This window comes from Danio aesculapii, chromosome 11 (genome assembly GCF_903798145.1).
Source record: "Danio aesculapii chromosome 11, fDanAes4.1, whole genome shotgun sequence".
Classification (NCBI taxonomy): domain Eukaryota; kingdom Metazoa; phylum Chordata; class Actinopteri; order Cypriniformes; family Danionidae; genus Danio; species Danio aesculapii.
This window is the reverse complement of record NC_079445.1, coordinates 1,912,383-1,940,215: the sequence shown is the minus strand read 5'-3', so window position 1 is coordinate 1,940,215 and position 27,833 is coordinate 1,912,383. Positions and strand designations below refer to the sequence as shown.

The 27,833-nt window shown below is 36.6% G+C and overlaps 1 protein-coding gene across 1 annotated transcript; it reads left to right on the top strand.

Annotated features, from left to right (window-relative positions):
* The first annotated feature begins 624 nt into the window (after positions 1-624).
* Positions 625-26,664, top strand: nr1d4b (nuclear receptor subfamily 1, group D, member 4b). The gene is made up of 8 exons (XM_056467657.1): positions 625-1,007; positions 12,015-12,332; positions 14,149-14,237; positions 14,403-14,547; positions 20,885-21,456; positions 22,817-23,002; positions 25,251-25,461; positions 26,119-26,664. The coding sequence occupies exons 1-8, from the start codon at positions 995-997 to the stop codon at positions 26,313-26,315; spliced, it is 1,731 nt and encodes a 576-aa protein (XP_056323632.1). The 5' UTR covers positions 625-994; the 3' UTR covers positions 26,316-26,664.
* Positions 26,665-27,833: the final 1,169 nt, after the last annotated feature.

Here is a 27,833-nt window from a genome sequence, read left to right as displayed (position 1 = left end):
CTACAAACTAATTTAAATTTTACGTTATCAGTTTAATTTTGCAACTTTTAAAACATAAAAATTTGTAGTAATTTAGTAACTTGTGATAATTTAATTTGGAACCAAACATTTTACATATGTAAATTTAAATACAGAAATGTATTGCCATTTTACATATTGCACTGCCATGCTGCATATTACATTTCTAAATGAATATTGCTACTGATGTGCTTCCAAAGATGAGGAGGAGGAGCAACACTCCATATTACGAGAAAAGTGTGGTGCAAAATGAAAATTAAATCATATAATTTACATTTGCCATTTCCAACTACAGTTTGAATATGCTAATTAGGCTACATACTAATTAGAATTTCACTGATTAATTTCTCAACTTTTAAAACATTACAGTTAGTAGGTATTTAAATTTTGCGCCAAACAATGCTAATCTAAACACAGTGATACATTGCCATTTTACATATTGCACAGCCATTTTGTATATTACATTTCAAATGAATTTTGCTACTACTGTGCCTCCATAGAGGAGCGGGCGGGGCGTAAGAAAAAAAAGGCGGAGCAACCACTGCAGCGCGATTGGGAAGCACAGAGGGCGTGTGAAACAGAGCCACAATCCTTGGCACACAATAACACAAACAATTTAAAGGGCAAAGAAAGGAGGGGGAGCTACTGGGGGAAAGGCTCAGTCACATTTCTAAGACACCTGAAAACGTGCTTGCTGTGTGTGTCAGTGATGCTTGTGCTGGTCTCAAACTAGTTGCTCAGATCTGCCTTGAGAATAATGATGATGCCCGGACATCCGCTCTCTTCACCATAATAACACAGTTTAAGGACAGATTTCAGAGAGTAAGGATCGGCACAGTGCCCTGCTTATACCTGAACAGCATCTGACTTTCTGACTTTTATGTTTGAGTTTTACGTTGAGTTTTCGGGATTTGAAACACTCTGAACATCCTTCAAACCATCTGCTTTTCCTCAAGAAACATCGGGAGCGCGCATTATGGACAGTCCAGGTGAGTTCATAACAATGTTATTACTATTAATTCATTTAACTTAGATAAATATGTGTAGCTAAAAGTAGTAATGTAGTTCTCACTTAAAAATGTAAATTACCTCATCATCATTTGGTTTTAGTCTAAAGCTTTATTACATTAAACAATAAAAGCAGATATTTTGAAAAATGTTGGTTGATGGTGCCCAATTATAACTTCCATAGTAGGAATAAACGTATAAACCAGTATTCTTAATAACTACTTCTGTCCAACAGAATTAAGAAAGAAACTACTTTGGACAAGAGTAAATAATGGCATATTTCATATTTGGGTGAATCCTTTTAACATTTACAGTCGTTTTCCCTGTTTTAGCCAGTTATTGGGTTAAAGTTTGTTTTATATTCACACATTCAGACATTCTCCTTAATAAAATTATTTCAGAAAAGTATTTTTAGCAAACTCCAAATACTGATAATGTTGTTTTGAACGTTAAAACCAACTTTAACGTTACCTACTGTCAACTTTATCTCAATTAGCCAGTTTTGCTAGCATTTCATTTTAATATTAGCTTGAGCTTTGGAAAATGAAAGCTGTTTATGTATTTTTGAAAGAGTTTAGCGATTATTGTATATCCTTATAGTCGATATATTAGTCATTTTCGTTCACAAAACATTATATTAACCTCTGTACGCTTCAGTTTTGATGTCAGGCGCTTCTGACAGGATCGCGTGCCTGACGACCGATGTTTCCGGTCTCGAGTTGCACATAAACAAAACTCACGTGCAGTCGGTCTGTGCTCTTCCCAGAAGGCATATCAGCCTCATAAATTAATCCTGAAGGTCTTTCACAGCGTCTAACTGACTGGCTTATTGCTAAAATAAAGCTGGAATGATTGTAAACTCAACTATATGCACAGTAATTATGTTCCCGGGTTTTTTTGTTTTTTTTTTTTTCATTTTGGCGCGCACGTGGTCTCCATTTTATCAGTCGGTGAAATCCTCCTGTCAATGGTGTTTCCTTTTGTTTTCATATTGTGAATCATTAACCAAGTCACGCTTGTGTGCTGGTGACTGCTCTTTATCACCTTCATCATCATTATTATTATTATTAGCGCTCCTCCTTTACATTCGACTAAACACGTGCATGTCATGTTTATAACTGCTCATGGGCATGTGAGAGGATAACGATCATTCACAGTCGTTAATACAGTAGTAACACCTAATAAACCAGAGTATTGTTTGCTAGCATCACGTGGCCCTTCTTATTAGGCAGTTTTAGATGACCCAAAATGATATTATAAAGGTAATCACATGCATTATTAATAAGTAGTTTCCATGTGGATACACAACACTATAACTGAATGTGATATCTCTGATGTCATCTGGATGTATTACAACCATATGTACACTAGCGGCCTGTTTAAAGTACTTGTAAATTAATTCTGAAGTACTGGAATTTGTTTTGTATTTATTCTTGAACATTTTATTTTTCAGTGTCCTTGTTACATGATTATAATAGCAGTAAATAATGCATAATTACGTTCAATAGGCAAGTAAGTACCTGCTGTTATGGGTACATTTACAAGACAACAATGTGCTAAATAAAAAAATTCCATTTCCAAAAAGTGCATATATTTTAACCAATTTTTATTCACACATATGTTGAAATAAGTGGCTTAACATGTTGTATTCTTCATGCCAGGCCAGTAGTTGTCACTGTGATGTTCCAGAAATACCGTTCTACCATGCACTTGATGCCACTGTTTTCGGTAAAGTCTAGAAGGGATACTGTGAGAGTTATGGTAAGGGTAGACAAGAAAAAATACAATTTTCATAAATAATATAATTAATACTTGGTATAATTACCATTTTTAGATTAACGTGAGGGTTGGAGTAGGAATAGATGTTAAAAAATACAATTTAATGGGTAATTTCATAAATAATGTGAATAATACTTACTGTTAATACAGTAGCGTGAGGGTTGGGGTAAGGATAGATGTTAAATATATGATTTAATGGGTAATTTAATAAATAATATGAATAATACTTGATATAATTACTGTTTTTACATTAACATGAGGGTTGGGGTAGGGATAGATGTTAAAAAAGATATGATTTAATGGGTGATTTAATTAATTGTATGAATATTTCCTGTTATAATTGCTGTTTTTACATTACTGTGAGGGTTGGGTTTTGGGTTGGGGTTGACGTTAATAAAATACAACTAATGGGTAATTTAATAAACAATATAAATACATTTTCGCTAACTTCCAGCTGCAACTATATCCTTTCTAGCAACAACCGTTGTTTGCCTAAAAAAGTCAAATTACTATTTCACTACTTCTTGGGTAATATTGTACAGTTTGGCAGATCTGATCATTAGCGGTGCTATTTTGCAATGTGCCACAGGTTTCCCACGCTTTCATGAACAGAAGATTTACGAACGTTTTAAAGCACCATTAGTCTTAAAACAAGCCTCTTTGTAATCCATACCCTAGCATACAGTATGTAGCGTCATGATTGTCTTTACTGTACGTAACATTTCATTTACACTTAATATTTACGTTCAGAATGTCAGCAATTTGTTGGCGTAATAGCCTAGTGGTTAGCACGTCGACATATGATGCAGTAGCATGTCAGGGCGTCACGAGTTCGAATCCCAGCTCAAGGACATTTATGCACCACCCCCCTCTCTCTCTCTCCAACTTTGCTTCCTGTCTAAACACTGTCCAATCAAAAAAAAGCCGAAAATAAATCTTAAAAAAAAAATGTCAGTAATTTTCCAAACGTTTTACCATTTTAAACTACACCGTAAGAAAATGCAAAGTTCCTCAAAATTCATTCATGTTGTCTCAACACAAATCCATTAAGATAACTTAACACATTTAACTGGATTGAACATAAAACATTCAAGTTGCCCCCCAAAAAATCTCAAGAACTGTGTTGTTTCTGCTCATTTTAAATAAGTAGCTTGAACAAGCAGCAAAAAATATTTTATTTGAGTGAGTCATGTTCAAAGAACTGGTGGCTCAGTGGTTAGCACTGTGGCCTCACAGCATGAAGGTCGCTGGTTCGAGCCCCGGCTGGACCAGATAGTGTTTCGTGTGGAGTTTGCATGTTCTCCCCGTGTTGGTGTGGGTTTCCTCCGGGTGCTCCGGTTTCCCCCACAGTCCAAACACATGCACTATAGGGGAATTGATCAACTAAATTGGCCATAGTGTATTAGTGTGTGTGTGTGAATGCGAGAGTGTATGGGTGTTTCCCAGTACTGGGTTGCAGCTGGAAGAGCATCTGCGTAAAACATTTGCTGGAATAGTTGGTGGTTCATTCCGCTGTGGCGACCTCTGATGAATAAGGGACTAAGCTGAAGGAAAATTTGTTTTACTTCTTGTACAAGATTTCAAGTTAAGTGTGCCAGAAATGCGACATTTTAAATCTCTACTCAAACACTCTGTCAATGCCAGAACACGTTGCCAGCGTCATATCTAGTGCTCATGTCAGTGATTTCTTTGAAAGCGCTCAGTTTGCCACCTGCACGTTTTGGTGTGTTATCAGGCAGATGATGTCAGGGCACGGCATTATTCATACAGACAGACTTTCACTTTCACTGTCACGAGGATCAAGCTGGAGCTCCACGTGCCACGCGTGATTTCCCAGGCACTCAAACACACACACACACCCCTCCTGGGCTGTGTTTGTGTTGCTCTGCCCATGTCTCGGGGAGGGAGGGAGGCTGCTGGTCACTGGGTCAAAGTCAAACAGGCACACATTTCAGCTCAGCTTTTTCTCCTCTGCCTGCGTGATCTTTGCCAAACACATGTGCTGATCGCATGCATGCACACCATTATGTGGTAGACATGCAGGGATAACATGAATGAGGAAATTGAGGGTGTGATTCTGTAACAAACATGAAACTCATGCACATGCACAGTGGTAATTAAAGGTGCGTTTACATGACAAGTCAAAACATCATTTTTGTTGTCAATTCTGCCGCATGCACAAACATACAGAGAATTGAAATTGTGTTACGTTCAGATCCAGGGTGCATACAAATAACAAGAACACTACAAGAGGAATGTAAATATACAATAAATACAATTCTTTTGTGAAAAATTAGGAGAGAAATTCAAAAGTACTATATACAAAAGGCCACAGAACAGGTACGTTGTAAATAAAAGTTGACTCGCCTTCATATTGCAAGACTATAGCTCTTTTTAAGTTAATTTAAATACTTGGGTTAAAAGTTGAGTTAACTCAATAAAGGCTCTGCAACAAGCTGTCTTATATTTTTAAGTTGAGTCAACCTTTTTTTAACAGTGTAGAGTGCTGTCTGCTGTTGCGAAATAACATGATAGAAACTCGCAAACTTTTTGTCTCAGAATTGCAAGATGTAAACTCAAAATTGCGAGTTATCAAGTCAGAATTGTAAGATCTGAACTCAAAATTTTGAGTTATAAAGTCCCAATTGTGAGATATAAAATTGAAATTGCAAGTTATCAAGTCAAAATTGTGAGATCTAAACTCAAAATTGTGAGTTATCAAGTCAGAATTGTGAGATCTAAACTCAAAATTGTGTTATCAAGTCAGAATTGTGAGATATGAACTCAAAATTGCTAGTTATCAAGTCAGAATTGTGAGATCTAAACTCAAAATTGTGAGTTATCAAGTCAGAATTGTGAGATATGAACTCAAAATTGCTAGTTATCAAGTCAGAATTGTGAGATATGAACTCAAAATTGCTAGTTATCAAGTCAGAATTGTGATATATGAACTCAAAATTGTGAGTTATCAAGTCAGAGTTGTGAGATCTAAACTCAAAATTGTGTTATCAAGTCAGAATTGTGAGATATGAACTCAAAATTGCTAGTTATCAAGTCAGAATTGTGATATGAACTCAAAATTGTGAGTTATCAAGTCATAATTGTGAGATCTAAACTCAAAATTGCTAGTTATCAAGTCAGAATTGTGATATGAACTCAAAATTGTGAGTTATCAAGTCAGAATTGTGAGATATGAACTAAAAATTGTGTTATCAAGTCAGAATTGTGAAATATGAACTCAAAATTGCCAGTTATCAAGTCAGAATTGTGAAATATGAACTCAATTGCGAGTTATAAAGTCCGAATTCTGACTTTACATCACACAGTTTTGACTTTATTTCTCAGAAATGCCAGTTTACATCTCACAATTCTGAGAAAAAAAATTGCCAGAATTGCAAGCTGAGATAAAAAGTTGCAATAAACTTTTTTATTCGTGGCCAAAATCCAGACCATTTGTATGCCTTATGCACACTTAAATATTCAGTGGATTGATGATGCTGCATTAAAAAGTGAATTGTAATGTTAATTTGTGGTATAGATATAGACTGCGTTGCACATGTGTGTCATCTACAAGAGAATAGCAATATTGACCTAGTTTTCAGCTGCAGCACATGAAGACATCCAGCTCTATGAATAAACCCTGAAGCAAAAAGAAATCAAAGACGCCCAGCTGAGAGACTCTGAGCGTCGATCGCTCCGTGCCAAATAGATGAAAAAATGAAATTCAGCTTCAGGGTAACCACAAAAATTAAAAAACCTGTATCATTCTCTCCAAACCTGTATGACGTTCCTTCGGCTGCTCAACACAAAAGAAAACATTCGGAACAAAGCCGATAACAAAATGGGAGGTAAACCGATGAGACAAATGGGAAAAAAGTGGAGCAATTATCCAGGATTAACCTGGTCTCTATTATATGACAGGAACATTTCTCAAAGTTTCATGTTTTATAGGCATTTTTGCTTTTATTGAGCTTAATTTAAAGAATAATTCTCTCAATCTGTCATTGAGGAGAATCATACTGTAATCAATCCAACATATCCCTGAATAAACATCATTTTTAATCAATAATTCAAGAATTTATGAAGGTTTGAGTAAGTATTTGCTTTTATTGGGCATGTAAAATACTCAATATTGTAGACATATCGTATGTTGTCAAAATTAAAGTTGATACATCAAAAAAAAGTACTAAATATTAATAATAATTTATCAATTGAAAGCAGTTGAACGAATAATCAGTACTTTTACTATCAAACTATAGTTCGTTTATGAAGGCATAGTACAGTAAATATGAACATTTATAGCCTAATATTGTTATTAAAATCCATACAAAGTCACTGCACATCTAAATAATCTACATACCCTGCATATCAAATGAGCAGTATTCGACTGTCAGACACTAATGCAGTTGAAATGGCGGTTTGTTTTCCCTCAGTTCATTATCTCGTTTCTTGAGTTTAATGGAGGCTGGGTTAATTATTGTACGTCGTGTAAATGTGTTAAACTCGACTGTAGGTAACTAATAGTCTTATCTGTGCAGTTTGTAAGCCCTCACGTTTTAAAAACAAGTGAGACAGGGTGAAACGGTTTGAGAGAATTCGGAGAAAAACAAAACGCGCTCGTATGTCGTGCAAACGTGATCGCGCACGTTCATGCATGTGCGCTCTCCAGTTTCCGGTGACTCGAGTATTATAAACACACGGGCGCAGAAATATGGCCTCGGTTACTGTTTTAAGCCCTCTTCAAACGTGAGCGGCAGGCTGGCAGTGTGTGTGTGTATATATATGTGTGTGTGTGTGTGTGTTTTTCTCTCGTACTGCGGCTGTTCTGGACACGGGACTGCGGAAAGAGGCTTGTTCTTCGGGGCGTTCACTGTGTCAGGAGAGCATGTGAGTCCGCGGTCAGGTGGCTGGCAGAGAGCGGGAGCGAGCAGCGCGTGCGCGTGGCGGGGGTGCGGAGCGAGAGCGCTTTGCACTCGCAAACAAACAGTTCTTATGAGTCGGTTCTGTGCTATTATTGCTTGAATGATCTTTTTAGATGATTCGGGGAGGATAGTGGCTGTGAGAGGGTTTTTACAGTACATTATTGTACTAGTTTCAGGTAAACCGAATCAGAATTAGCTTTATTCGACACACAAGGAATAAATTGGTGCATGCATTCATATAAAAACGAGAAGACAGCTTGAGGAAGCGTCAATAAATATAAATAAATTGCTGCATACATTCATATAAAACAATAGTACAGTTCGAGGAGGAAGCATCAAGAGGAATATATTAATAAATAAATTGGTGCATGCATTCATAAAGAAATGAAAAGACATTAATAAATATAAATAAATTGGTGCATGCATTCATATAAAACAAGAGTACAGTTCAAGGAGGAAGCATTCATATGAATATATTAATAAATAAATTGGTGCATGCATTCATAAAGAAATGAGAGGACAGTTCGAGGAGGAAGCATTAAGAAAATTAGTTAATTAAATAAAAAAAGAAACGAAAAGACAGTTCGATCTTTGTATGTCTGTTACTTGAAGCGTTAAAAATGAATGAAATAAATTCAATTATAATAGAGGACAGAAATTATATTTAAATAATAATATTAATATTAATTATATTTAAATAAAGTGATACGATATAAAATAAAAATTTAAAAATAAAATTTTAGATACAACTGGGTTAGAATCCTATACAAATATTTATATTTAAGCATTATAAACGGCTACTGTAATAATAAAAATATGCATTTACATTCTCAGTGTCTTATCTAAATTACAGGAAGCAAGACCAATAACAGTATTGTAAATGCAGAGAGATAAAACGTAATCCCAAAAACAACAATATAATGTCAATATTTAACTTGCATGATTGCGCCTGACTAGAGCGAAGATTCAAACAAAGTGAATCGACTCTCTGAAGTGATTCGGATTCCCCAGGGCTGCACGTGAGGCGCTCTGGATCTTTTCTCACATGTTTGAACCTTACCCTGGCGCTGTTTGAAACATGTGATTCATGCTGAAGGATGAGCCACAGACTGAGAGTAATGCAGGGATCAAACATGTGAGGCATTTCCGAGTTTACATTGAAGTGTTTTGAACACACTCCACCGCTCTGGACAAAAACAAATCTATTTATTGACGGACCACATCCACGCACCCATAAAGCATTGACATTCCCATTCAGTTAAAACGATCCTATTATGCTGATACTGATATTATGCTGAGTTTGTGAATATCAGAGGTCTGCATAATTTCAAAGTGCCGATAAATGGAGTTTTGTCTCACAATATAAAGAACCGACTGTTCACTACCTGAAATGAGTTGTCAGTCATTTCAATAATAAGCATTATTTCAGTCTATTGTTTTCAAGGCTGCCTATATGAATAATTGTGGTGTAACAGAGCACAAATCTCAGTTTGGATCACATTATGGTTTAAAATAAAATTAAGAAATGATCAGCTGATTAAAAATGAACTGTAAAATATGTGGAAAATGTACTACAACCGTTGCTGATAACGCTAAATGTATAAATCTAACATTATCAGTAGTGGAACAGTCTCATCTTCAATAAATGATTCAGTTATTCCCTCATAAAACTTCATGTTTCATTGCTTGATGATCATTTCTGAAGAATTATTCAGTGGTGTATTTTTGATGGCTGGTTGCCGCCACCTATTGGTTAAATAATGTAACTGCTGCCTACAACTTTCATTTTTGAGCGTAAAGTTAAATGCAAATGACGGTGATTTTAGTCTTTACCATAAACATCAGTGGTTTTATCGTAACTAAACTGTTCTCCAAGTACTTCTGTGTTATTTGACTGTTCGCAACTTCATAACTAACTCAAAAGACTAAAGACTGAATCTCTTTCTTGATTTTTGCGTTTTTCAGATTTATATGCAGCGATTGGAAGGATTAATAAACATATGCAAATCACTATCATTTATAATTCATGTTGAGATCCTGATTTTTAATGATTAATTGTGCAGCTTACACTGAATGCATTAATGTAGGCTTAACAAGTATTGCCAGAAAACACCTTTAATAACCTAAGAACCCCACCACATCCCCAATAACCCACCACAACTTCTTCCGTCATCGTTATATTTTACAGAAAAGCCCAAATGCTTTCATACATGTGATCATTACAAATTTAGGATTAATCTACCAGTAAAAACATGCATTAATCAGCGAGTGTGTTCCGAACCGTGTGTTGTGATCCGTACGAATCACAGATCAACCATGATCCGTTACACTCCTAATGAATAATGTCTGTTTTGACATGCAATCAAACAGCACATATTTTTTCAAGATAGAGATCAGGTTAACATGATATAACTGACCACTATTATTATCATTTTGTAATTACTAATTAATTAATAAAATAGTAATTCCTATATATTATTATTATTATTATTTTGCATATAAGCACTAATGTAAATGACATATTTTTAAAACTCTGCCAAATGTATTTAATATATATAGAACCGAAGTGTGACTTTACTTGATATATTACATAATAATATTACCTTAATATATTAATATCACATTAATAAACAAAGCAGTCGGTTGTAGAGCATAGAGTAAGTTGTATCAACAAAAAAGGTCTCCCAGTTCTGCTGATTTTGTGTGGGCCTAAAAATTATACAGAGGTACTTCACTTATGACAACTCCTGGAATAGTTTGGTGTGTTATTGGGTATGATATATATTAATGTACTTGATCTTGGCAGACTAGAACTGTTTCTGCTGTTTATCATTGCTGCTGCGGAGCAAGTGCAGAGACCTGCTACTGTCAATCCAACAGACACACTTAGTTAAAAATAGCATGAAGTACGTCAAAGCGTTCGGGATGCACCGAAATAAATATTCTGAGCCAAAACTGAAAATTCCAGATGCACTTGGCCGAAAACCAAAACCTTAATAATTAAGTATTATATTAAATAAAGTAATTTTATAAGACTTAAAATTTAACTTAACTTAAATTACACTAATTAAAAAAAATAAAAATAACCACATTTGATTAAAAGTAAAAATTTATTGACATTGAATGAGCCGAGAGGCATATTTTTACCAGCATTGCCATGACAGCACAGTACTGCTAATGCAAGCAGTAGGAACAAGTATGCTACATATAAATGTGCATTATTAGAGCTTTTCTGATGAGCATGTTCAGCTCATTCATAGATAAATCTACATGAGTGGAATATAAGTTAATGGTGCTTTGGTTGGCGTAGCAATAAACCTTCCTTGTTTGACATAAGCCATTGAAATGAATGGGTTTTATAGTGCAGCGCAGCACTTTCTGTGTCCGGTGTGAAAGTCGCTCCACAGTGAAAACAGCTGAAACCAGTGCACTGAAAACCACCTTGCAGTACAGCGCAGCATAGTTCTTTTTTCAGCTCATATTTTCGGTCGTTCTTCTCTTTTGGCCAAAAACGCCAAAAAATTAAGCATATCTACACAAGTGGAGCTGGAGGAGGCCGAGGATTTCAGAAGAACACTGAAGCTACAATCCCAGCTTTTCAGCAAACACTGAACCCAATTATGAGCATGCAAGCTGATTTGCATCTGATGTACCAGAAATCAATCAGCTTGTACCATGTATTAAATGATATTATAACTGGCATATTGCTTTAAAGGGGACCTATTATGCAAAAATCACTTTTATAAGGGGTTTAAACATATAACCAGCTTCTATAGGTTAACATATAGTTATTTTTTATAATCAGACTTGATAAAAACAGTCTGCAGAAACACTTTGATTGACATTCTCCCTTTGTACATGTCGTAAGAGGGAGAAAGCCCCGCCCACTAGTGACCATCTCTTCCTCATTAGCATAAACAGCCCTGAGTGAGAAGAAACCATCCGCCATTAGAGTTTTACAGTCACTATGCTGACACACAGGCATTTATAGCTCCTCCCTCTTCTGAAAAGAGCACAATCTCATTTAAATTTAAAGCGACAGTCACCAAATTGCCACAATTAGGCTCAAAGTCTAAACGGGTCAGTTTCAGAGAGTTATAACACATTATTTATGTAGTGCTTTGAAACACACGCACTCTAGGGACATCAGAGACTTACTTTACATGTTGTAAAAAGGGGCATAATAGGTGCCCTTTAAAGACCTACAAACCCATGCTATAGAACTCCATGACTAAAAAAACGTCTCATAAAATATTCATCATCTTTCCCCTTTTTTCACACACGCAGGTGGAAGTGTGATCCTCTATGCAGGATCGACAGGAAGTGCCAGCCCCAGTCCAGGAAGTCCATCCAGCGGCTATCAGACCCAATCTCCATCCTCTCAGCCCTCATCTCCAGAGGAGGTGTCCTTCACTGAGCTCGGAGCCCTTAAAAAGCATTCATCTGGAGGCAATGGGGGAAACAAATTGGTCTTCCAGTTTCCAGAAGTAAGCAGTGCTAACACTGTCAATGCGGTTACGCCAACCGTAACTTCATCAGGACAAAACTCCTACTCACACCCGATGGTTGGCAGACGACCTACTGGGTTCACGGGCACATTTACTAGTGAGTATTACCACACAATCTTTTTCATGCACATTCTTAAAAATTGGTGCATTTAAGGGGATAGTTCATCCAAAACTGATTCATGATTTACTCATTTAAAGCTTTTTAATACCACACAATGAAATTTAAGTACAGAATTTGCTAAATAAAAAATAAAATAACACGCAACACAACTAATGACCATCCATAACACTGTTAATTAAACATATAAAGTGTGAAAAACCTTTTAAAATTATTATTAATAATAATAATAACCATAATAAAATTCCTGGGCGGCACGGTAGCTCAGTGGTTAGCACTGTCGCCTCACAGTAAGAAGGTCGCTGGTTCGAGTCCCGGCTGGGCCAGTTGGCGTTCAGTGTGGAGTTTGCATGTTCTCCCCGTGTTGGTGTGGGTTTCCTCCGGGTGCTCCGTTTACCCCCACAGTCTAAACCAGGGGTCACCAAACTTGTTCCTGGATGGCCGGTGTCCTGCAGATTTTAGCTCCAACCCTAATCAAACACACCTGAGCAAGCTAATCAAAGTCTTACTAGGTAAACTTGAAACATCCGTGCAGGTGTGTTGAGGCAAGCTGGAGCTAAACCCTGCAGGGACACTGGCCCTCCAGGACCGAGATTGGCGACCCCTGGTCTAAACAGATGCGCAATAGGGGAATTGAATAAGCTAAATTGGCATAGTGCATAAGTGTGTGTGAATGTGACAGTGTATGGGTGTTTCCCAGCACTGGATTGTGGCTGGAAGGCCCTCCGCTGTGTAAAATGTGCCGGAATAGTTGGTAGTCCTTTCCGCTGTAATAAATAAAGTGATTAAGCCAAAGAAAATTGAATAAATGAATCAAAATTCCACATCAGTTCAACGAAACTGCATGTCAATAGCTTACGCCTATTATTACATTAAATATAACATCATTTTATATGTATATTGTTGTTTTTTAGATGCTTATTTTCGGGTTTTGTTTGCTCTAGTTCTGGTAAAGCATTAGCTGACACTGTGTTTGGGTTTCTTTCTTCTGTTGAACACAAAAGGATATTTTGAGAAATGTAGGAAGCCTGTAACGATTGACTTCAGTAGTATTTGTTTTTCCTAGTACAGATGTCACTGGATTCAGCTTTCAACCAAACATCTTTAGTGTTTAAACAGAAACAAAGAAACCCAAAGGTGTGGAAACACTTAGTGATGTGTTGTTTTTGAACTCGATGAGTCATCTGAGGGAGTGATTCGTTCATTAGCACATTGCACAGGTGGACAAGAAGATTGGTTCATTTTCGAGTCTTCTACAGTGGTTGAGTCGTTCGTACATCACATGACAGACAGAAGCCAATCATATGCAGCCAAAGCCGAGAAAAGATTTCACTGCTTTCATCTCCCGAGTTCTTGAGTCATTCGTCTTTTGATATGCAGTCACATAATGAATGAACGAATCAAAAACTAAATGACTCGATAGGTGAACTAATTATGAACTCAAACTTGAAGACTTGAGCTACTCGTAGACAAAACACCCAGGTAAACAATGAATGATTATTTTCTCTTCCTTATAGCATTCTAGTTCTGACTTCTTTGTAGTGTGAACGTTCGGGCTAGTCGTAGATGTGCAACTCATAACGTTTAATGATATCCTGGCAAATTGAATCAATTGCCTCTAAAAAAGGTTTGTTCATCTCGCTGAATGAGACTCAAAGGTCAAAGTCGGGAAAATGATCCAATCACTGGAACCATTTAAAAATAAAGAGTACATTTTTTGGGTTGAACTATCCCTTTAAGCACTGCGACCGTCAGCCACTGCTAACACATTGTTGTTGTCAATCTGTGTTTTTAGAAACAGGAGGTATGGTGTTGCTTTGCAAAGTATGCGGGGATATTGCATCAGGATTTCACTATGGTGTCCACGCATGTGAGGGATGCAAGGTGAGGACACACACACACTGCGCACTCATAAAATCTTCTCAAAATGCATAACCGATGTGCTTATGTTGGTTTGAGACTGATGTCGCCATTGACTTGTGCCTGAGGTTTTACTCACACAATCACACACACACAGAGAGATTCACTCTGATCTTGTGTTATCCTCAGGGCTTCTTCCGCCGCAGCATCCAGCAGAACATCCACTATAAGATGTGTGTGAAGAACGAAAACTGTCTGATCATGAGGATGAACCGCAATCGCTGCCAGCACTGTCGCTTTAAGAAGTGCCTCTCCGTCGGCATGTCCAGAGATGGTAAATATACAACATTATTATTTCTGGTACAATGCAAAAAAAACATGATTTACTTAGAGTGTTGTGGTCCAAATATATCTGAAAATTCTTAAACCTAGAAGCGTTTTCATGACAAGTTAAAAATATTTAGTTTTCAGAAACAAATGAATAAAAAAAAGCATTTTTTTCATGCGATGACTACACTCACCGGCCACTTTATTAGGTACATTTTACTAGTACTGGGTTGGACACCTTTTGCTTCAGAACCTTAATTCTTGATGGCGTAGATTCAACAAGGTACTGGAAATATTTCTCAGAGATTTTGCTCCATATTGACATGATAGCATCACACAGTTGCTGCAGGTTTGCCATGATGCCAATCTCCCGTTCCACCACATCCCAAAGGTGCTCTATTGGATTGAGCTCTGGTGACTGTGGAGGCCATTTGAGTACAGTGAACTCATTGTCAAGTTCAAAAAACCAGTCTGAGATGATTCACGCTTTATGACATGGTGTGTTATCCTGCTGGAAGTAGCCATCAGAAGATGGAGACACTGTGGTTATGAAGGGATGGACATGGTTAGCAACAATGCTCAGGAAGGCTGTGGCGTTGAGACGATGCTTAATTGGTACTAATGGACCCAAAGTGTGCTGAGAAAATATCTCCCACACCATTACACCACCACCAGCAGCCTGAACCGCTGATACAAGGCAGGATGGATCCATGCTTTCATGTTGTTGAGGCCAAATTCTGACCCAAGCATCCGAATGTGGCAGCAGAAATGGAGACTCATCAGACCAGGCAACGTTTCTCCAATCTTCTATTGTCCAGTTTTGGTGAGCCTGTGTGAATTGTAGCCTCAGTTTCCTGTTCTTAGCTGACAGGAGCGGCACCCGGTGTGGTCTTCTGCTGCTGTAGCCCATCCGCCTCAAGGTTGGACATGTTGTGTGTTCAGAGATGCTCTTCTGCAGACCTCGGTTGTAACGAGTGCTTATTTGAGTTCCTGTTGCCTTTCTATCAGCTGGAACCAGTCTGGCCATTCTCCTCTGACCTCTGGCATTAACAAGGCATTTGAGCCCACAGAACTGCCGCTCACTGGATATTTCCTCTTTTTCAGACCATTCTCTGTAAACCCTAGAGATGGTTGTGTGTGAAAATCCCAGTAGATCAGCAGTTTCTGAAATACTCAGACCAGCCTGTTTGGCAGCAACAACCATGCCACGTTCAAAGTCACTTAAATCATCTTTCTTCCCCATTCTGATGCTCAGTTTGAACTGCAGCAGATCGTCTTAACCATGTCTACAAGCCTAAATGCATTGAGATGCCGCCATGTGATTGGCTGATTAGAAATTTGTGTTAACGAGCAGTTGGACAGGTGTACCTAATAAAGTGGCCGGTGAGTGTCCATTAAGAAAAACATCAGTTTTACGACACATGCTTCTTCAAAATAATCTGCTAGTGGAGTAATCAAAGTAATGATAAACATGTTCCTTCAAAGTAAATCTTGCTTAAATTTCAGGGGGGGGGGGGGGGGGGGGGGGGGGGGGGGGGGGGGGTTCTGAAAACAGGACAGTTTTTTAATTGTCTAGAAAATGTCTCCTGATTTAAGAGTTGTTTAGATATTTGGGGTCAAATATAAAAACAAGACAAAAAAAAGTAAGAAAAGCATTTAAGGGAAGCATTACTACACATGCTTGGTGTTAGGAATGCTGTTGGGTCAGTAAACGAACACCTTTCGGCCACTCAGCACTCCCAGATTGAACTGCGCATCTCCAACACACTTTCATTTCTCGGTTTTATTTTCTCGACCCGACATCCACCATCTGCTCTGCACTGTTTGCAGCGATGCCTTACACCCTGTTCTGACAGATTCCTCACAGCGCTGATTTATTAGTGCGGGTATTCCGAAATCCCACAAGTCATCACTCACTGTAAAAACTGCAGCAAATCAGGTTAATTTGGGGAATTGGGGACACAAATGGCCCGAGTACACCTAGTACACTGCAGTTTAATGTGTTTCCAGGTCTTCGTTTGCAGGATTAATTAAAACCTAAACGCTAGCTGGGATTTAATAAAGTGCTTTGTCGATCTAAGCCCTTTATTTCAACTGAAAACCCTGCTAAAATATCTCTTCGGTTTTGTCCTCTAGCACACTTTGCCCAAGCGTCGTCTCTGGGGAGCCCTGTAAACTGGGCTGATAATAAATCATATTTTCTGGGGCTAGTGTACATATTTAGGTGACCTAAAAAGCAGGAAAGTAAAGTGATATGCACCATCATATTTCAACGTCACATGATGACCTTATTTTTTGGTTCCCTTGTAGCCATGCTTGCTGTAATTACACTAGATTTTCAATTAATCTTAAAGGTATACTGTTTTAGGACGTTTATTGATTTCTCCTTTTAGGGTATTTTCGAAAAGCACATAGCTAATACTGTACATCGCATTAGATGCAATACATTATGTCATGTCACCTGAAACCTTGACATCTTGCTTTACACCTTCACATGATAGTTGGTGACATATGACACCTCTAAACACACACACACACACACACACACACACACAAAAGCCTTGCTATATTACAGAACTACAGATCTGGTTTTGAGCAATTCCAGTGTTATGGATGTGACATTTGCTGTAAAAACTTTGTATATTTATATGTAAACTGTATATTGAAACTTCTCTTTGTATTTTCCAACACAACTAACCACTAATTTAGAAATCAGGATCATAAAAATCTCAATTTGTAAATGTGTTTTGTATTTTAAATGAGGGAAATAAACATGCGTTATGCATGTGACCAAAAACGTATACGTGTTTACAGTCCACAACATACTTTGCTGAAATTATGTGACTTAAATGAAATAATACTAAACAAAAAGAGGGGAAGATTTGGCTCTCTATAAAATCACAATAATAATAACTTTTGCATTCAAGAGGAAAAAGCTTTGTCGTGCATGTGACATCTCTCTGTTATGTATGTGACACATCACACTTTTCACTTGTTTGACTTTAATAAATCAACTCAAATAGTTTAAAAACATTGATATAGACCATTTTGAGGCTTTTTAAATTACTCTAAAATCTCCACAAACATTTTACCAAGGGTTTTGCTATATTTCGCTTTATTTTAATATACAGGAAGGTTTGCAGTTATATGTGATTTAAACTCAATAAAAAGGGAGGATAATATTTGGCTCACTATAGAATAACAATAATAATATTTTTGCATTTTTAGCGGGAAAAAGCTTTGTCGTGCATGTGACAGCTCTGTTATGTATGTGACACGTCACGCATTTCACTTGTTTGACTTTAACAAATCAACTCAAATAGTTTAAAAACATCGGCAGAGACCATTTTGAGTCTTTTTATATACTTTAAAATCTCCACAAACAATTTACAAAGGCTTTTGCTATATTTTGCTTTATTTTAATGTACAGAAAGTTTGCAGTTATATGTGATTTAAACAACATGCTAAGGGAGGATAAGATTTGACTCTATAGAACAAAAAATAAATAATAACTTTGCATTTTAGAGGAAAAAGCTTTGTTGTGCATGTGACATCTCTCTGTTATGTATGTGACACGTCACGCATTTCACTTGTTTGACTTTAATAACGCAAATAAAATAGTTTAAAAACATCGATAGAGACCATTTCGTGCAGTTTTACATTACTGTAAAATCTCCACAAACAATTTACAAAGGCTTTCGCTATATTTCGCTTTATTTTAATCTACAGGAAGGTTTGCAGTTATATGTGATTTAAACTAAATAAAAAGGAGGATAATATTTGGCTCACTATAGAATAACAATATTAATAATTTTGTATTTTAGCCGGAAAAAGCTTTGTTGTGCGTGTGACATCTCTCTGTTATGTATGTGACACGTCACCTTGTTTGACTTTAATAAATCAAATAAAATAGTTTAAAAACATCGACAGAGACCATTTTGAGTCTTTTAACATTACTGTAAAATCTTCACAAACATTTTACAAAGGCTTTCGCTATATTTTGCTTTATTTTAATACATTTGCAGTTATATGTGATTTAAACAAAATAAAAGAGAGGATATGTTTTGGCTCTCTATAGAATAACAATAATAATAATACTGTTTGCATTTTAGAGGAAAAAGCTTTGTTGTGTATGTGACATCTCTCCGTTATGTACGTAACACATAATATTTCGCTTTCTTTAATTAAATGGCAAGGTTATACTTGTGTTGGCAGTTTAACCGAAGGCACTTCTCATGGCTCAACAATTGGTGCTCCTTATCAGTCCTGTTTATCACCATATCACGTTCCTTTGCCCTACAACATTTCACCGCTAACTAATCTACCATCTTCACCTTTAACCTGCTAACCCTTTACCTCATGCCGGTGTTTATTTCACCTGCTGCCATTTACTCCATCGTTCAATGACATCGCCTCTGCTTGGGTCGACCCACTGACCCACTTCCCAATGGGTTAGTGACAGAAGGATGGGGGAGGGGTATAATACAGTAGTAGAGTCTATAAATAGCTTTGAGAGTAGGGGGAGATGAGGGATGCACAAGAGAAATAAGCTTTGCTAACCAGCTGTGAAGGATCATATGATTTGATTGGTCAATATAGTAGCCCCACTGCCGAAATGCATCATTTACAGTGGTAAAACCAAATGGTAAATGTCAATTCAAGGTTATTTAGTTAGTGCTTTTCACAATAATTATTGTTTCATAGCAGCTTTATAAAAGTGCACATTATTGCATTACAATCAAATTCAGAAAAGGAAGGTTTTTAGTTACCATACCTTTATTAGTAACTAATAACTTTAATTAACTATTGATTAATAGCTTTAAACAGTTAAAGTTATTATATATATAATATAATACATAGCTAACCTGCAGTTATATAGTATATAGGTGATGTCTACATGTTCAATGTATTTGTGTATTAAATCTGTTGCTCAATTAATGTAACGTGTAAATGTAAGCTGAATCAGGATGTCCATATCCACGCAAAGCATCCATAAAGCCTTTAAAAGTATAGGAATAAAAAGCCTGATCTCACTAGGAAAGATAACTACTTTTCATTTTGTCAGGTTAGTGGCTAATTTGCACTGATTCAAAGTCGTATGAAAATGTACGATTTTTAAAAGGAGGCGTGGTACCAAACTCAACCATCATTGGGGGGTGTGCATATCGTACTAAATTGAACAAATTAGATATGAATTAGCCAATCTATCAAAAATTTATAAACTGTCGTGAGATAGCGGTGAAATAAAGCAGAAGTTGTGATAGACATCAGCACAAAAGTGTGTATTTGCGCATTTGAACAATGGACGCACTCTAATAGGGTTGTCACGATACTGGAATTTGGTACCAACCAACACTGAAATTGTAAAAAGTCCATTTCCCGCTAACATTTGAGCGCTGTTGAGCAGTGCTGATTTGCCATTGTGTTCACATGCTCAACAGAAATGACTGTGATTGGCCGTGAAGGTCATCAGTTCACCGAACTCACCGCTGTTTACTGAGTGTAACCACAGATACAGGAACACTGGAGCATTTTAAAGCCGCGATTCATCAGCGGATCGCTCGTATGTCAGCTTATAAACAAACCAGCTGATCGACGTGACTTTAAAATGCTTCAGTGCCCCTGTATCTGAGTTGACACTCAGTAAACAGCGATGAGTTCAGTGAACTGATGACCTTCACGGCCAATCACAGTCATTTCTGTTGAGCACGTAAACACAATGGCAAATCAGCGCTGTTTAAGAACGCGCTCAACTGTTCGCAAGAAATGGACGTTTTTAAAATTTCAGTACCGAAAGGTACCAAATTCCAGTATCGTGACAACCCTGCACTCTAATGGACCGGGTTTTCATTGAAAACATTACATATACTCAAAATATCATGGCCATGAGTTAAATATAATTTAGTTTCCTGGGAATTTTAATTTAACTAGCATTCAACACTACTCTCCTGCCTGCCTGATATGTTGGATTATTCAATGATTTTTGAAATATTATGTAAGCTGCTTAGACATAATCTACATTATAAAAAGCACTGAGTTGAGCATTCATTATCTCACTTTAATGCAGTACTAATCCATTCCCTCATATTATTTAAATCAAGTAAATCATTTCCATGTGTTTTCACATTTTCACCCATTCTTATAGTTAAATTATAAACGACTAAATTAAAGACTATAGTACAACATGAACACGGATTAAAAGCTGTGGGAACAAATATCTTACAGCAGTTTACCTAATTGCGTTATTATAAAGCTGAAAACATTGGCATTGCACATCGTTTTGTATAGTATGTTTCCTTTGAATTGCATAAAGTGATATTTATTATATCCCTGATTTCTTCTAGCTGTGCGATTTGGACGCATTCCGAAGCGTGAGAAGCAGCGGCTGCTGGATGAAATGCAGAGTTACATGAACAGCCTTAATGAGTCAGCATCTATGGACATCGGCTGTACAACACCCACCGAGACCCCCGGCAGCCCTGAAGACGGCCAATCAGAAGAGTCCATCGGCGTGATCTCGCAAGCGTATCGCAGCATCTTCGTGAACGGCGAAAAGTTGCAAGTGAAAGTTGACGAAGAAAACAACGTCAATAATAACAACAATCCATCTTCCTTCCGGCACAATCCCATGCAAGATTCCGGCTACGCCCAGTCTCACCCTCAGCCGAATATCTCGCCCCAAGAACATTCAGTCCATTCCACTACAAGCTGCCTCGCCCAATCCAGATGTTCAGTCGCCAACCAAAACAACAAACCCACATCTCAAGTTTTGGACAACGGTCACTATAACTTCCCACAGTCCTCAAGTCCCAGCCAGGGAACAACACCAACTCAAAGCTATCCCACTAAACACAACAGCTATTCCACTCAGACTCAGTCCTGTCCTTGGAGACTGAGCCCTGGTGCTAAAGTTCTGGTAGGTTTTATGATTTTTTTTTACTGCTAAACCAACAACTCAGTGTACTAAACACGTGCTGATATCAGATAACTCTATTATTACATTTCAAATCTAAATTATAGGCCTTAAAAAGTCTGAAATTCACTGTCTTGTAGGTCTTAAATTATTTTAAATAGGTCTTGATTTTCCTATGTCAATGTAAATTTATTTATATTTAGTGTATTATATTTTTTAAAGCTTGTCAATTAAAAAAAAGAAAGTCTATGTTGAAAAAAAACTCTTGTTTTGACACATTATTTACCATGTGGCTACGATTTTTTTTGATGGGGCAAGAAAAAGACTTTTCCACTGAAAAAAATACTTAGCATTTAGCCCTGTTTAAGTCTGAAAATTAATTCATAATAGACTTAAAAAGATCTTAAAAAAATCTAAAAATAGACGTAATGATACCTGCAGAAACCCTGTTCAAAATACATAATTATTTATTAAATTAATCTTTTAGAGAGTGTTTTTTTAGGAATATTCACGTTATGTTTGCAGTAGTTGTTCATAACAGCACTGAGATTTAATTTGTTAGTTTTAATAGATCAAATATGAACATTTTGACGTGATAATCTGGCCTATGACATGCGGAAATATTGCTTGAAAATTCTGTGACTTTAGGCTTTTGTTGGTGAACACCATGCGATAAGACTCTAATAGTTAACATTAGTTAATTTAATTATGAAAGCTATAAAAGCTTTGGTAACACTTTACAATAAGGTTCATTAGTTAATGCATTTACTAACATGAACTAATCATGAACAACACTTGTACAGCATTTATTACTCATAATTAATAAATCATCTTAATCATAATTGAACATTTACTAATGCATTATTAACATCCAAGTCCATGCTAATCGCGAGTTAACATGAACTAACAATGAACAACAGTATTTTTATTAACTAACGTTAATTAACATGAACAAATACTGTAGTAAATGTATTGTTTATTGTTTGTTCATGTTAGTAAATGCATTAATAAACATTACTAATGAACCTTATTGTAAAGTGTGACCAAAGCTTTTTAATTTAGCTTTCTTAGTTATTAATGCCTAATAATGTATTAAAATTGTAGCTATAATCTGATTACAACTCATAAATGAAATTAACAACTAATATAATTCAATTGGATAAAAAAATAATATTAATATAGTAGCCGTAATACACTAATTTTTTAGTTATTATACCTGTTGAAGTAATCTGTTTTGCAGCTTAGGTCAATATCGTGATAATACCGTATATCTTGATAAAACCTTCATCAATTAATAGCAACTAGATTATTTGATATTGGCATAAGCCTGCAGTGAACTAATTGTCTTTCCGTGTTTCTCCAGGCCTGTCCTCTGAACGCATGTCCCGTTTCCTCAGCCAGTCACTCCAGCCAGCAGGTCTGGGAGAGTTTCTCGCAGTGCTTCACTCCCGCTGTTAAGGAAGTGGTTGAATTTGCCAAGAGCATACCAGGGTTTCAGGCCCTGAGTCAACATGATCAGGTCATGCTGCTGAAGGCGGGAACATTTCAGGTGAGAAATGACCAAATCAGATTAGTTATGACCCAACTGTCTTAACCTTGATCTATTTGACTGAAGGAACACTCCAGTTTTTTGATAATAGGCTTGTTTTATATCTCCCCTAGAATTTACCATTTTTGAATCCATTTAGCCGATCTTTAGCTTAGCATAAATCATTGAATCAGATTAGACCATTAGCATCTCATTTTAAAATGATCAAAACATTTCAAGGATTTTTGCTTATATTGACAGAATCCATCTGATATTCAGGTACTGCACAATTTTGTTGCTTATGTCAGCAAAGTTCCTTGATTATTACGTCAGAATAGGTTCCTACAGTTTAAGAGTATAGTTCCTACAGCCATATTAGCCTAGAAAATAACAACATTTACTTTTTCTGTCAATATTTGTACATAGTATAACTACAAGAGTCAATCTTTAAAATGAAATAAGAAAATAACCAAAACTCTTTGGTCATTTTAAACCAAGATGCTAATGGTCTAATCTGATTCAATGATTTATGCTAAGCTAAGCTAAACGTCTCCAGCTTAGTTTAGCATAAATCATTGAATCAGATTAGACCGTTAGCATCTCTCTTTAAAATGATCAGAGTTTTGAAAAATGTTGGTTATATTGATGGAAGCTAGCTGATTTTCAGGCACTGCATAATATCATTGCTCTTGCTGGAGCTATGGTACATCGGCAAAGTTCCTTGATTATTACGCCAGAATAGAGTATAATTCCTACAGCCATATTGGCCTAGAAAATAGCAACAACTATTTTTTCTATCAGTCTTTGTACACTTTGTTACTACAAAAGGGTCAAACTTTAAAATTAAATAGAAAAATAATCCAAACTCTTTGATCATTTTATGCTAAGCTAGGCTAAACATGCTCCATCTTAGCTTATCATAAATCATTGAATCAGATTAGACCATTAGCATCTCTCTTTAAAATGATCAAAGAGGTTTGATAATTTTATTGATTATATAGACGAAAGCTAGCTGATTTTCAGGCATTTTGAAGCAAGATGCTAATGGTCTAATCCAATTCAATGATTTATGCTAAGCTAAGCTAAACGTACTCCTGTCAGTCCCAGAGATGTGGTAAATGGTAAATCTCAACTGTTTAACTCTAGGGGAGTTGAAAAATTAGCATAATATTAGCAAAAAATAGAGTGTTCCTTTAAGAAGTACCAAATTGAGGACGATTATCCCTGTTGAAAAATCTAGCATTGCCGGTCACCAGCTTAAGATATATGTTGCATGCTGACATCAGCATAGAGCACTGATTGCTGGTCATCAGCTTTGGAAGCTGGAGCTCTGGTTGACCAGTTGAACCAGTTCAGCTTTACATGACTATGCTTGTCCACCAGCATAAACAACACACAGTTCCTGCTGGTTTGTGTGGAATCTTTCAATAGGAATGATCATAGGAATCAGATTCTGACACATTTCTGTGAATTGTTTCTTTTGAATGATTTATGATTTAAGGAATGAGCTAAAAACAACAGAAGCTACTTTATTTTATTAGCCAGGCTGGATTATATCTTGAAGGGATCATTCTTTTCCCCATTTCTAGTGTTTTTTGTTTACTCTCCAAGGTGAGAGCTCTGAATGGATTGGTTATAGGGGACAACAAAAATCTTATGAAATATGCTTCATTAAAAAGTGTCTTTGACATGTACTCTTTTTGAAACGCTTCATTTAAAAGTGCCCTTTGAAGTGTACGGTCTTGAACACTTCAGTTTGTAACAACCCTCACTACAAAGTGCCCTTTGGAGGGTGATGATTTGAAATGCAGCACTATTTGCATCATCATGTCATCTATTGACATTTCAATGTACATTTCAGATTCTACTAGCTGTTCAATGCTAAGGAACGCACTGTAACATACCTGAACGGTCAAATGAATGTAGTTGCTCACATGATTGTGATTCTGCTTAGTTCGGTTCAGTTTTATGAATTAGTTCCAACACATTTAATCCAATGAGTTATTGCAAAGTGGTTTACATCAATAGGTGCCAACATTCTTCAAAATATCTTCTTTTGTGTTCACCGTAATAATCTTAATAACGTAATTTAATCTTTGAGTGAACTATCCCTTTAAAAGGGGGTCTATTGTGCTTTATAAGGGGTTTGTGTGGCAACAGTGTGTGAATATTAACCAGCCTACAATGATAAAAATTTATTAATTAATTAATTAAGAGTTATTGCAAAGATCTGAACAGCTTATTTAACATCATTTTTTCTTCATTGTAGGTTCTGATGGTGAGATTCTGCTCGCTGTTCAATGCTAAGGAACGCACTGTAACATTCCTGAACGGTCAAACGTACCCACTGGCATACCTCCGAGTGCTGGGCATGGGAAACCTCCTGGACGCCATGTTTGAGTTCAGCGAGAAGCTGGGCGGCATGGGTCTGGAGGCCGACGAGATGGCCCTGTTCATGGCTGTGGTGCTGGTTTCTGCAGGTACGTTCAGTTCCCACTGACTGAGAGAATGATCACATTAGGGGAACATTAAGGTTGCACCATATTGTAAAAAAACTGACATTGCAATATCTACTTAATACAAATGTCATCAGATGACTTGAATAGCTTTATTTGTAAAGAAGTCATCATTTAAGATCTAATGGGATCTAATTAATTAAAGATCTAATTTGGATTGGAGCATAGAAATACAAACAAATGTAAATTTAACAGCATAGATACAAACCAAATAAATAAACTGAGCCTTGTGGTTTTCTGAAGAGTCTAACGCTATTCAGGTACAGAAATCGAATAAATTAAATGTAAATTAAGACTTGGTTGTTTAATATGCAATTAATCCTTTAAACTACAAATGTTTAATTTATTGGGGCTTAAGTTGAACTGCTTACAGTCAAACAGGCCTTAAAACCACATGGCAATAATAAAAACAGTACAAATAGAATCAAAGCCTAAACGGGACAGTTTCAGAGTTAGAAAACACACACACACACACACACACACACACACACACACTCTCTAGGGACACCATAGACTTATTTTACATCTTGTACAGTGGCATAATAAGGTTAAGGAACACATTTACATTGCATTCAGCATAAGAGACGCAGTGTACCTCACCGTGATTTTACTCTGCTCCAGATCGCTCAGGTATATCAGACATGGGGGCCGTGGAGCAGCTCCAGGAGGATTTAATAGGAGCTCTTCGCGCTCTCATCACCCGCAGAAGGCCAGAAGACAGCTCGCTCTTCCCCAAACTCCTGCTGCGTCTGCCCGACCTGCGAACCCTCAACAACCAGCACTCCGAGAAGCTCCTCGCTTTCCACATCGACCCCTGAACAACACACAGAGACGCAGAAATCAGGGTGCTTTTCTTGTACAAACAAAGCCATGCAGACTAATTCAGGAGGAACGTCTGACTTTGACCAGCGCGTTGATGAAATCGGACATTTTTTATGAAGTGGATTTATGAAGAAACATGGAGCTGATGCTGGACATTTAGACTCATCTTTCAGACATTTGTGAAGAGATTATCGGGACATTTCTGGGACGTTATAAATATTGTTCTCACTCCAGATGCTATGCATTATCATTATTGTTCAACACATTGTCAGACACAGTTGAAGTCAAAGTTATCCGCCCTCCTGTGTATTTATTTTCCTCTTTCAAATATTTCCCAAATGATTTAAAACAGATTCAGTATTTCCTATAATATTTTTTCTTCTGCAGAAAGTCTTATTTGTTTTATTTCAGCTAGAATAAAATCAGTTTTAACATTTTTAAGATCTATAATATTAAGCAATATTTGTTTTGGATTGTCTACAGAACAAACCAGTTATACAATGACTTGCCTAATTACCCTAACTTTACCCTAATTACCCTAGTTAAGCCTTTAAATGTCAATTTAAGCTGAATACTAGTATCTTAAACAATATCTAGTCAAATATTGGTACTGTCAACTAGGGTTGTCGCGATACCATTAATACACATTACGATACTACATCAGCAGAAGTATCGTGATACATAGTATTGCAATACTGTAATTCATAACTCAAATCTATGAAGAAAATAGTCAGAAATACAACATCTTATATGTTATAATAGGCCTACTTGAAATTGAATTCATAATTTCCTTATTATTGAAAAAAGTATTTGCACATCACCTAAAATGCATGAGTTCTATTTGTTTATTTTGGTGATGACCAACCAAAACAATACATTAAATTAAAGATACAAGTTATACAGACTTAAATTAGTTATAAAAAAAGGGCAAATTAGGCTATATGAAGTGGTCAAACATTGTTTAAATGTTTCCTGTTGCTCTTTTGAGTCTTATCAGGTAAGAATCCAAAGTAATTCAACATTTCACTTTGTGAGTTGTTCTTTTTAAGTGATTGTTGCGGTTGTTGTAGCTACTAAATCATATTGACAGGAGCAGAAATGAACAGATTCAGATGTGCATTCTGAAGCATCAGATATTGTGCAATAGGCGTGAATTTTGCAACCTTAAAGTGCTATACAGGCTATTTAAATAAAATGGTCTATTGTTGCACAAGCGTGTGAGCATTTTAGTGACTTCAACAACATTATGTATTGTAAAGAGACCGTTAATGATGATACTATCATTTACAAACTAGTGGCACCGCAAGTATTTTGGAGCCATAGTATCAGGAGACTACCATAGTACTAGTAAACCGTGCAACCCTACTATCAACATGGCAAAGATAAAAGATATTAAAAATGAGTTATTAAAACTATTGTTTAGAAATGTGTTTGAAAGGAAACCCTTTCCATTAAACAGAAATTGGGAAATAAAATATACAGGGGGGCTAATAATTCTGACCAACCGTATACTC

Coding starts and splice junctions, on each gene's coding strand:
- nr1d4b (XM_056467657.1), top strand. Junction 14,238..14,402: donor ACGCATGTGAGGGATGCAAG/GTGAGGACACAC, acceptor TGTTATCCTCAG/GGCTTCTTCCGCCGCAGCAT. Junction 14,548..20,884: donor CGTCGGCATGTCCAGAGATG/GTAAATATACAA, acceptor GATTTCTTCTAG/CTGTGCGATTTGGACGCATT.